General features: G+C 31.4%; 1 protein-coding gene across 4 annotated transcripts in view; it reads right to left on the reverse strand.

Moving 5' to 3' along the window:
• LOC148313087 (uncharacterized) overlaps positions 1-13,009 on the reverse strand; it is a 225,759-nt gene that overhangs the window by 192,506 nt on the left and 20,244 nt on the right. For all 4 annotated transcript variants that reach the window (XM_088268225.1, XM_088268233.1, XM_088268208.1 and 1 more), the window contains one exon: positions 252-403. In XM_088268225.1, coding sequence (XP_088124351.1) covers positions 252-403 — 152 coding nt within the window. The remainder of the gene's footprint in view (positions 1-251; positions 404-13,009) is intronic.

Genomic DNA, 13,009 nt, shown 5'->3' on the forward strand with positions numbered 1-13,009 from the left:
TACTATAGTGGTCAATCATGGGTATATGGTAATCACAATAAAACCGGAATATTAACTATCATTAGACCTGTGAATACTTAGACTTCCATATTCTTCATCTTTTTTGAGATGCATAAAATAAATAACTCCTAAGGGAGAAAAACCACAATTCGTGAAGATTTAAGGACACACTCAAAGTATTTATTGTAAATATATCAATCAAAACATTTACTGTTTTTTAGTTCAGAGAATAAGTTAGTTTTGTATCTTACTCGTTTAGACCAAGTTTCAGAATATCTCCCGAGTTCTTGAGCATCGCGTGCGCCTGTGCATTCGTCAAATTCTTGGCGGGAACATTGTTTATTGAAGATATGACGTCACCTTCCCTTATGCCAGAAAGGGCTGCCTTTCTTCCGGGGTTGACCTGTGAATAAAAATAAAACAAACAAATTAACAATAAATAATTAATATAATTTTTAAAAATATCGTTGGCTGAAGTGTTTTGAACTTTTTTTACCAAAGCTGGGATTCCATACAGAAGATAATATTTTAACTATGTAGTGTTTAGAAAATTATTTTAAATTTTACTTAGTAAATATCGTTATTTCATAAAATCTCTTAAAAAACTTTTGTTTTTGCAATTCGTGTAATTTTTAAACGCCGATTTTACTTTACAATACGACATTTCAAATCAGACAATCATGAAAAATATTTTTATTTTTAATTGAAATTTTACTTGAAAGATACTACTTTAAAAAAATCAATTGTTACACGTGCTTCGATATATTCAGGATCATAATTAAACATCATATGTAATGTATTTGATAATGCTGCTGAATGTATCGAAACACGTGACACAATAGACTTTAAGGAAACGTGGTATTTAATATGTTAAATGAAATTTAAAACAGCTTATTATTTTATTGAACAAATTTTATAAAATGGATCCTCGGCACTGGAAACCAAATTAAGATACATCATTGTTAATATAAAAGTGAAAAAAGTATGTATGATCAAAAAATAAGAATGTGCTAATCAATTTCATCTGATTGTGTAATAATACTGCATTGGATAATATGCAAGTCAGTTAATATGTATTTTAGGTAAATAGAAATTAGTCAAATGCACCTACTAATCATAAAAAAATAATGCATTAGTAGGTACTCAATTAATTAGTACTTAACTAATAGATAATATTATGTAATTAAGAACTATACCTCAAATTCTTTACGCCTTCCAGCCGGAGAACAAAACTTTAACATAATTGCACAGATCTCGAATCACAATACTTTTAAATATACACCACTCAAGAGATTAAGTCATAAATTGGATAATAAACTTTTTCGACGTCAAATAAGGAAAACGTAACTACGTAATATACAAATTTACACATGGCACCAGTTATTAAAATTAAAGTTGTGAAATAGTTTAATCACGCGAATAATTCGACACGCTATAACATTTAAGCAGGCAATGCTTTATCACATAGCTGTAAGCTAAAATTCACGCTTTTAGAATATTTCAGCTTAAACTTTCAAAGTTATTTGCATCAAAATGTCGTTATTTCTCCTCTAAGGAATAATGAAGTATCTGCCTTGTCTATCTGTTAAATAATCCAACACGAAAGTATTATATTCAAACGCACGATTTTTATTTTATATTTCTTTACGTGTTTTTAGTGAAATCATTAAAAAACTAATGAGAACAACGACACGCAATTTAAGCTGTGATTTGTGTCCTAATATTATGTTTAGTCTATTACATCACGTATTATACACGCTTAAAAATTAAAATATTTAATCGTCATATCGATAAAATTAAGAAAGGTTAGTTAAAAAAGTTTGGGCATTTGAAACGAATGAGTGAAGAAAGAACAGTTAACAAATTAACTGGGCAAATGTGGTTGGTAATAAAAGCAGAGGAAGACTTAAGACAAAAATTAGCATCATCAAGCATTTCAAATACTCGAATGGGTTCGAACCCAGAAACTCTGATTCAGAGTCCGCGACTATAACCCGACTCCCGATCAACACGTTCAGTTAGTAACTTCCCTTTATATTTAGGTTGACTGTTATGAACTCAAGAACTTGCGTATTCTCGTGTTTTTATGTGAATTATGAATAACGGGTATTAAAAAAACAACCTTAAAATATTTTATATTCGATCACAAAACATTTTTACTATTGAAATTATTACGCAACAATATAATAGTAATTATAATACATTAAATAGTCGCTATGATTTAACACTCGTACTCTCACTTTTTTCATTTGAAAAAATTAACAGTTCGATTAAGACGCCATCTAGCGATCCGTACAAGGACTTGATGACAACTAACAAGAAATACAGGATAATCGTGGAACGATGTTGTGTAGGTACCTGGATCTAAAGAAGAGACGTGAATGTTTTCGAAAGAGCTCCAAAGTGCATTCACGCATTTTCTACGGTCAATACACGGGGCGTGGGTAAACGCAGGTATTGTCAACTGTATTGAAAAAACCAAGTACCTATAAAGAAATTTACACAACAATCATTTAAATTTATTACATTATCAATCTATTTTCACTTTATCAATTTTTTTAAGTGATGAAGGCGAAGAGTAATATCTTTAATTATTTTTTTATTAATTTAAAACAGTAATTTATTATTAGATTAAAACCAATATTTTTAGCTTTTCCACTTTTTTATTTGACCAGCGACCGGGTTTCGTCGTTACCGACATCATCAGACTGCTCCTGTCTGGACTGGACCAGTCTGATGATGTCGGTAACGACGAAACCCGGTCGCTGGTCAAATAAAAAAGTGGAAAAGCTAAAAATATTGGTTTTAATCTAATAATAAATTAAAAATGCAATTCCATCACGAAGTGTCAGTGGATAATATAAATCTATTAAAACAGTAAGAAAAAATATAACGATTTAATTCATTTACTAGACATTTCTATTTTAAACATATCTTATTCTAGTTTATTTTATCTTATATAGGTACGCTGGGCCACTCCAAAAAAGACAAAAAGGTATGCCTGGGGAGGGACTTACACTCAAAGTTTATTGTTTGTATTTAATTAATGATATAATAGTCTTTTTTTAAATTATTTTTTGTGTTTTTTTTTATCAAGTCACACGTATAAAATACTTTTTTTTAAGAACTTTAATAATTCTTTTTTTATATATCTGTAGGGAGGTTATTGAAAACTTTGGTTCTCAAATCGAAGACATTTCTTTTGCAGTTTCATTTATCTTTAATTGATAAGAAAACACATATCGCTCGCTCCTTTCAACAACGTCATATATCAAATATCGTGAATTTTCAGTTCTATATGTTTTTAAAATGCCCAGAAAATGTACTCTAACCCAGCAAAAGCGGCTTATTTTTAACTTAATATTTACCCGCTACAGGGCAGAAAGTGTTGTTTTTGCATTTTGAAGAAAAGATATTGTTTAAATATTTTTCAAATGGAGAAAAAACATTCAGGTTTTAGCAAAAAAGATCTGTTGTACAGTAAAAAGTTCAATAAGCGGCTTGATATATATTTTTAATACATTTTATCTCCGAAATCTCCTGATCTCCTGAAAAATCAAGTTTTTTTTATATATGACGTTGTTGAAAGGAGTTTATGACAATGTTTAATGTACATAAATGGCGACACTCAATTTCTTAAATTATATTAAACACGAATTTTTCAATCATTTTTATAAATTTTTTCCAGCAAGTCAATTACAATCATTTTAGGTTTAACAAAAAATGGTGAAAATATAAATGTAGCATAATAAAACGGAGATAATATTGGGCAATACTTTATCTGTATGAAAACTTACTTTAAAATTTCTAAAAAAGAACCTTATTACAATGTTAGAACTGTTTTAACTATCATAATTTCATTGAATTTGTATTTTTTTAGAGATCTTTCATTTTGAAGATTAAGTCAAAATCAGTCGTAAACCCTGTAAACACTCAGACTTCCATATTCTTATCCATCTTTATTGAGATTTCAACATGTAAATATAACTCTTATGTAGTTGTGAGCCCAGATTTGTAAATAAGGATGTGGACACAAAGAATAAAATAAAATAACGCTTTTAATCAGAAAAAAATAAGTACAATAATATTTTTTTATTGGGTACACATAAAAAAATATTATCATGTATATTTTTCTTAACTTCTTAAACTAAATAAAAATATCGTTTAATTTTTTAGCGAAAATATTTAAAGGATAACGCTGTATTAAAAAAGCTTGTTTGTGAATTATTACTCACAATTAATTATAATTTAAATAATACATTTAACACGTACCTACGCTCGCACAAACCCACCCTGATTTCTCCTTTCTCTTTAAATATATAATAAAGTATTCATTTCATTTATGTGGAATTATTTAGCTTTTCTTACTGTCAATCTAATTATTTTTATACTTTGATGTTAAGCTGTATAATTCCCAAGTAAATAAATAATTAAACACAAAATGGGGATACAAACTAATAATTAGTTAACGACCCCTGCAGGCGCGGAGAAATACTAAAGACGATCAATTGTTTTACTCCGTCACGTCACGACTTTACGTATAGCAGCACAATATCTGGCGCGTGCCGAGAATATCATAATCGCCTTTCCCCTGCAAATGTATTTGTCGTCAGTCGCCACACATTACTGGGGTGATAAACGTATCACGAGCCTTTTGTAATAATACGCGACCATCAAACAGTCCCGTGATCAGAAAATGCGATTACTTTAATACAAACAGGGGTGCATGGTGCACTGAAATCAGTTAAAGCAAATAAAAACCTATCAGCGAAAGCTAAACTGGCAGTACACAACGGAGTCCTGGTTCCGACCCTAGTGTATGGAAGAGAAACATGGAGTTGGCAAAAAAAAGGATGAAAGTAGACTTAAAGCAGTCGAAATGCGATCTCTCAGAAGAATGTGCGACAAAACGATGTATGAGAGATGTTCGAATAGTGAAATAAGGAAGGAATGCAAAGCTAAGACAAGCATTTTCGATAAAATTAAGATGGGTGTGTTGAGATGGTTTGGACATGTAGAACGAATGAGTGAGGAATGAACGGTAAAACAAATTTATGAAGCGAATGTAATTGGAAAAAGAAGCAGAGGAAGACCGAGAAAAACTTGGTACGATCAGGTATGCCAAATACTTGAAAGTGGTCAGGTTAGGAGTCGAAACAACCGGCGGGCGTGTATGAGGAGATGCATGAACGTAGAAGAGTCAAGGAATGTTTGCAAAGACAGAGTGGTGGAGTGTTCTATTCTCTCTGCCTACCCATGCGGTGAAGCGGCGTGACGGTTAGTTAGTTAGTTAAACAGGGGTGATATTTCAAAACAGGTTTTATTTTTAAATTTGAATATCATATTGACTTTGGTGGGTGCATCGGTAGGAAAATTGGTACCCACATAATTGCAAACTGAAAACTGCATGGTGAGAGAGTAAATTATCAATAAATGAACAAATAAATTTTGGACATTGTTAGATTTAAAAATTGAGAAATATTGGATCAAATGTGTAATTTTGTTATGAATAAAAAAAGACTAAAATTTAAAGCAATTAATGCCAATGTAAAAAACGAAAAAAAAAATATACCCTTATATTATATCAGGAAGAAATGAAATCTCTAACTAGCCATCACGCTGCTTCCCCGTAAGGGTAGACAGAAAGAATAGAACGCCGAACTAATCTGTTTATAGAGCAATCTTCTCCCCCTTCCACTTTCATACATATCCGTTTACATGATCGGCGATTATTCCAGCTCCTGACTTGACTATGTCCAAGTTTTTGGAATACTTAATCATGAAAAGTTTTCTTCTGTCTTCCTCTGCTTCTATCTCCAACCACATTCGCTTCATAATTTTGTTTTACTGTTCTTTCTTCCTGTAAATGTCCTCCTCTGTAGTGAAATGGTCAGCGCGCTCGGATACCGTTCTGAATGTCCCGGGTTCGATTCCCAGGGGGGGGGGTCAAATAAATATAAGTGATTTTTTCACTCTAATATCTATTCAATATTATCCTGAACTGATTCCTGAAGCGGAGGACTGATCACCTTTCCTTCATGTGTTAACGATCAAGACAGCACTCCGTTTATACGATGCAGTGCCCTTCGCACCATTTGGGTGCAGATAAGGGTTTGAAAAAATTTAAATGTTCTTTCTATAATCATCCGATTCACGTGCCCAAACCATCTCAACACATCTTTCTTAGTTTTATCTTATTTATTGCTTTAGTGTGATTGTATTTATTAACCAGAAAAGTTTGACGATTAGTTAATAAATAAAACATGTGGAAGGGTGTTTTTATTCACCCTGTGAGGTCACATCGCGCTGTTACTTATGTATTGTAGATGCCGATGTACATACTTATGCTAAAAAGTCGAACCTCGTGACAAACTTCGAATTGATATGATGTATTCGCAGATGTAACTTCATCAATATTCAAAAGTCATTTGAACAAATGCGCATGCCAAGAACGTGAAAATATTTCGTCAAGGTATCAAACTATCATGTAAGACAGTGTTCCGTAAACTTTTTCTGTTTCTGTTTCTTTTTCCGTAAAGTACACCCACCAGATCAAGAAATTTTAAAGGTACACCAAAAAAAATCTAGTTTCTTTAATATCGTTTTATTATTTAATGTTAAATGTAATGTTAAATGTATTACGAAAACATACAAACTCGTATATCGCTCACTCCTTTCAACAACGTCCTTTTTCAGTTGTGCATGTTTTCGGAATGCCCAGAAAATGTACTTTATCCCAGCAAAAGCGGCATATTTTTAACTGAATATTTACCCGCTACAGGTCAGAAAGTATTGCATTTTGAAGAAAAGGAATTGTTTTAATTTTTTTTAATATACTAAATATTTTTCAAATGAAAAAAAACATTAAGGTTTAACCTAAAAAGATCTGTTGCACAGTAAGAAGTTCAATAAGTGCCTTGATACTTATTTTCAATACTTTTTATTTTATTTATCTCGCTGACTATATCGCTCACTCCTTTTAAGAACGTCATTTATAAAAAAAAAACTTGATTTTTCAGGAGATCGTTTTTCAAGTTTAAAAATATAATAACATGCATTAAAAATAAATTTCCAACCACTTATTGAACTTTTTACTGTGCAACAGATCTTTTTAGGTAAAACCTGAAGGTTTTTTCTCAATTTCAAAAATATTTACAATATTTACAAAAAGTATTAAACAATACCTTTCCTTCAAAATGCAAAAACAACACTTTCTGCCCTGAAGCGGGTAAATTTTAAGTTTAAAATATATCTCTTTTGCTGGGATATAGTACATTTTTTGGGCATTCCGAAAACATGCACAACTAAAAATTGACGATTTTTGATTTATGACGTTCTTGAAAGGAGTGAGCGATATGACGTTTTTGAAAGAAGTGAGCGATACGTTTTTCAAGATAACATTGCATCGATAAGATGCAGTGCCCCATGCGCCATTGAGTGCAGATAAGGGTCAATAGCGGAATATCATAATAACAATATTACTTTAAACTCCATGTATTGAGTTGGTTTGGAGTTCCATGGTTAGTGTCATGGACTCTAAGCCACAATTTCTAGATTCAAGCATACTCTTCCACAACTTGATTCCTACTTTTTAAAATGAGACCTTTTTAAAATGAGGAGAAGTGATATTAATTGGTGATATAAACATTAATTTGCTGGACTCTAAAGATACCGCTGTTCTGACATAAAAATATGATGGCATCACATGGTATGACAAGGTGCATAAATGATATGCACAACTAGGGAAGCTGTCATACAACAGATTACGACGAACTCGTGTTTGGGCCATATTTATGTGCGTGATAGGGAGTGCGTACGGCAAAATAAAGGAATGGGTGAATGATCAAGAGTTGATTTTATGAAAATTGTTAAATGTTTATACTTATTCTTAATTTTTCTCTCTTTTTTGTGTGTATATTAGGTTAAAATCATTAAAACAATAAAAAATGTATGAAAAAAGAACTCCACCGACAAGACACACAAGGTGGCTTAGTAGGTCTCTGCAAAAAAATGTTTGAAATATGTTTAAAATTGTGATTTAAATAAATGTATACATTGTTTGTAAAAAAAACCTATGGGTCTTAAATAAAAAGTAAGACATTTACGTATTTTTTATTTCCAAATAACACAAATAGTTTATTTTTCGGCAATAAAATAATGATTAATGGTTATAGGCATACCGTATAGATACATGTTTTACATATTTTGTATTCCCTGTATTTTCGACTGAAAAAAGCTAAAAATACTCAGAATATCGTGTTATAAATAAACTTTTCCATTAATCAAAATAATACATTTGTTTGAATAACAAGGAAGCAATTAAAATTCGTACAAGCCGGTTGTCTTTGTGAAATAATGCATGGCAAATAAATGGCGCTGAAATTCACTCACGCCAAAACAAACAGCAATATATTAGTTTGTGAAGAGTCTTTAAACATTAATTAACCACATTCTTCAGAGAGGAATACCATTTAATTTGAAACACGGCCAAGCATTCACACTAGCCTCGTGTTTGGCGAAGCAAAAACGTAAGCCGATAAGGACATTTCAATTAATACAGAAGGCATATGGAAACTTAACCCTCGCTTCCCGGTGTTGAGTACCTTGTACAAATTACTTCTAATAACCATCAATATCTTTATAAATATAATAAATACAGGGCTACGATTTAAGGTATTCCTCCATAACATATTTACGAATTGATTTAAAAAATTATGTTAATAATAATCAGAATTTATCGGGTAGATCGGAGGTATTTTGTGAATATCGGAAACAAATTCACGTATGAACAGCGCGTGAAGAGTGTGCGGAAAGCGCGACACTATATTTGCATCTCACTTCGCATACTTGCACTGTGCATTGTGCAAGCACGAGGAGCTTAAAGCTCAATGTTCTCAGTCGTGTTTTTTTCCTCCGGCTAGCGACTGGCGGCAGTCAGCAGTAGCTCTTGGGCTTGCAACTAGAGTGGACCTACGCTTGTTCCATGAGCGTTGCCAGATGTTTTTTTTTATGTTTTCAGCAAAGTAATCTAAATTATTTTAATTTTTTACTTCATTTGTAATTAATTTTTCCGATTTTAAATCGCTAATTTTATATTGTGTAGTGACTGCCCTACACCGGAGCGCGCGTTTTTATTTTAGCACCGTAAGTGTGTTTAGATACTGTTTAAATAGACACGCTTTGAAACCTTTGAATTTCATTCAATTTGATTACGTAAATGATTCGCCGGTTCTAAAGCCCCGCCACTCACTGAAAAGGTACGGCAATATACAAGTACGTAAATTAAAACACATATTATTCTCTCCTCCCCTGTAAGCAAGTGCCTGGATGTTTATGCAATCAATGTAGCTCCAGCACTGGACTCGTCTGTTTGATGTTTTGGTATTTAGTTTTCTTGTATTACTGAGAAGAAAAAAATCAAAAAGAAATTCACTTACATACATACATACAAATATCATCGTTCTTCTGACGAACTGTCATATCTGAATTAAAACCAATTTTACAGGAGGCATATTTATGTAAGCGAATAATGCCGACATTTTTTTAGAATCTAAAAAATGCCATCGGAAGCAGTTATATATTACCCAATGCACTGATTAACTTTTTAACATATATAAAAAGTATTAAAATGTTCGAAACTTTTTTACCTGTTAAAGATACACACAGTGAACATACGCACGCTCAGAAAATCTAATTAAAACTGCTCCTAAAAAATCTAGGATATTTTTAATTAAAGGGATTTTTTTATACTCATCCACACACAATAGTGCAGAGATAGTGCATAGAAACAGTATTAGATCTATAGTTGAATACACAAAGGAAAGGCGATCAGCCCTTCGGTCTTGGATTGGCCAGGGTATTATCAAATAATATTCTGAAAAATCACTAATAATTTTTTGAACCCTCCCGGAAATCGAACTCATGATCTCCACAGCGGTAGTTTTTATTACTTTGTAACACTGTTTATAATTATGGTAAAAATGTACATTGATTTTAATATAGAAATTAAAAACCCCTTTTTGAGTTTATTAATGCGACCATGATTAGTTTTGAAAACGTCATTTCAATTTGCACTTTAAATGATTATGTTATTCCATAAAATGAATGCCAAAACAGTAAATAACAGTACATTAACTTCTGTAGGAGTACATACTTGCATTTATTGCACAAAATTAAAGAATTTTTTAGCTTTATTACATGATTTTATTGTGAATGCGTATATTTGTTTATAAAGTTTGTGTAATAAATTATTAACTTCATATGAAGACTCATTATCAGTGAAAATATTAAAATAAGCATTTTTTTAAATTCTTCTGTCAAGAATGATAAACGTAGGATTAGAAATAAGTTGATGCATTAATTTTAAATTAATTACGATATTCACATTCAAGTTTCACATTCAAAGTACTTACTCTATATTGCTATCAATTTTGAATATTTTAGTTCACATAATTCATCCAAAGTAAACTTTCGCATCTGTCTAAACTTTGGAAAAGCTATTAGACTTTAAAATTTTAACCTTTAACGCCCTGTAATTGGTCTACGAAGCACATGTGTTCGCAATATTGAATGCGAACAGGCGCAAAATTGAGAAGAAATTATACTATGATCAAAACTTTGTAGAAAATAAATTTTCAACAGTAGGTAACTATTATATCGCTCATGATGTAACAAAATTTTGAGAGCTATTTTATTTAAGAAAATATTTTATTTATTGTTTCGGCATTAACTTTGTGGTAAGACATGTTACAATAATTAAAGAAAACACTTCGTTTTTTACCACTTGAGTTTTATTATAGACTACATGTTTCAGAAGCTAAACTTCCATCATTTTGTTTCCTTGACTAACCCCTTCCCCTTACTTTCCCCTCTTATTTATAGAACAATTTTATATTTTATATTTTAGTTATTATACAGACCTGAATGATGGAAGTTTAGCTTCTGAAACATGTAGTCTATAATAAAACTCAAGTGGTAAAAAACGAAGTGTTTTCTTTAATTATTTAAGAAAATACATGAAATACTAAAAATTGCGAAATATCTAGATTTTTCTGCGTTATTTGGTTATATTATGATCCCTTCTGTGAATTTTATTTATAATTATACAAAATATAGCGCAGAATTATTGTTACATAATTATTATTATTACTTAATATTTTTTCGAAAAATATTAACTATTAAGAAGATAGTATCGTACATAGGAAATATAGGAATACATAATTTTTATACAAAACCTTAATTTTGTGAGCATGTCGCATGGGCATTAGATTTTGGTTTTAAAAAAATTAATTAAAAAAATTGATGTAGAATGCTCTCCGTCTTCGAGTTATTATGAAATTGGTAGAGATATAACTCTACAAAGGCAGTAATTCCAATTGATGTAAATAATTAATAAGTCTATTTATTCTAGACGTATAGGAATTATATTTTTGTACTCACAATTGACGCGAATATTATTTTTTGTACAAAGAGTACTTAGAAAAATATTCTAAATATCGATATAGTCTGAAAAATCACTGTTCATATCTCCAATTTCAGCGACAATTCCAAAAACAATTAAAACATTTTTAAATGAGTAAAACAGTACACATCTTTAAATAAATCAATGAATATTCGACCACATTCATATCAATCCTTTTTTACTCGCTACACATATGAGTGTGATCAACTTTGGATTTTGAAATTGCAATTTAGAACGAGTTGAATGGTAGCAAGATCACGTGCAACCTGTACTTTACCATGTGTTTACATTTCTATGACGCCAAGACGCTATGACGTTTATAAAACAAAAGTATTATAAATAATAATAATCGTCTCAATCACATTGTGTGTAAAAATATTTAATATGATCATAAATTTAGATTATTCGTAGTATTCAAAAATATTTTGTATCTCAGGTTTAAATCATTATATTTTAAATATTCATAGTTGCCTTGAAAACGTGAACCCTGTCAATCATTTTCAGTTTTTCAGAAATAATTTTTCCAGTAAAAAAATTTAAAAATCAAGCAAAACGACAAATGACATTGAGAAATCGAAGTTTTCGTCAGAGGAATAATAAATTAGTGTCGGATGAATGACATTCGGAGGTGTGACCTATTTTGTTTGTCAAACTTTGATTGACGTACAGAGTTCTATTTTAAATTATTTAACAGAGATTTTTATAATACTAGAAACAGTTGAGGCAGTTTGTATTTGCCATCGTACTTAAGAAATGCACTTTTGTCGTAATCGTCTAAACTCGACATTGTACACTGTAGAGCGTCGTCTCTGTCGCAAGATGTTCTCACAGTCCGATATGTAGACGGAACGTTACAGGTAGTGTTATTATCCATCTCCGTAGTGTAGTGGTTAGCAAATTTGGCTCCCATAATGTGGGTCTCGGGTTCAATTTCCAGGGGGAATCAAAATTAATATGCAATTTTTCACTCCTATATTTATTTATTACTACCCTGGACTGGTACCTGAAGCTCAGGACAGATCACCTTACTTTAATATTATTTATAACCCTTTCCGCACCCAGTGGTGCATAGGGTACTGCATCAAATGGACGCAGTGTTATCTTGATCATTAATTACATGAAGGCAAGGTGATCACTCTTGCGCTTCAGGTACCAGTCCAGGGTAATATGAAATAAATATTACAGTGTAAAATCACGAATATTTATTTTCACCCCCCCTGGGAATCGAACCCGGGACCTCCAGCACGGTAGCTAAACACGCTGACCATTACATCACGGAGGCGGACAGATACCTTACAGATACCTTAGTATAATAAACAATATAATAAAATTGCATCTATTTAACCGGTGCTCTATGAACTATTGGGTGCGGATAAGGGTAAGTAGAATCATTTATAACGCTTTATAACTAACAATGAAGAAAAACTGGTGATATTTAAAAACTGCTATTAATTAAGGGAAAGAGGAAATTTGATAATTCTTGACAAAAACCAAAACAGCTACCTTCATCAGATTTAAGTTCGTAAACAAAAATACGAACATAATACA

This window comes from Brachycentrus maculatus, unplaced genomic scaffold (genome assembly GCF_059751285.1).
Source record: "Brachycentrus maculatus isolate JH-2025_06_01 unplaced genomic scaffold, ASM5975128v1 h1tg000023l, whole genome shotgun sequence".
NCBI classification, from domain to species: domain Eukaryota; kingdom Metazoa; phylum Arthropoda; class Insecta; order Trichoptera; family Brachycentridae; genus Brachycentrus; species Brachycentrus maculatus.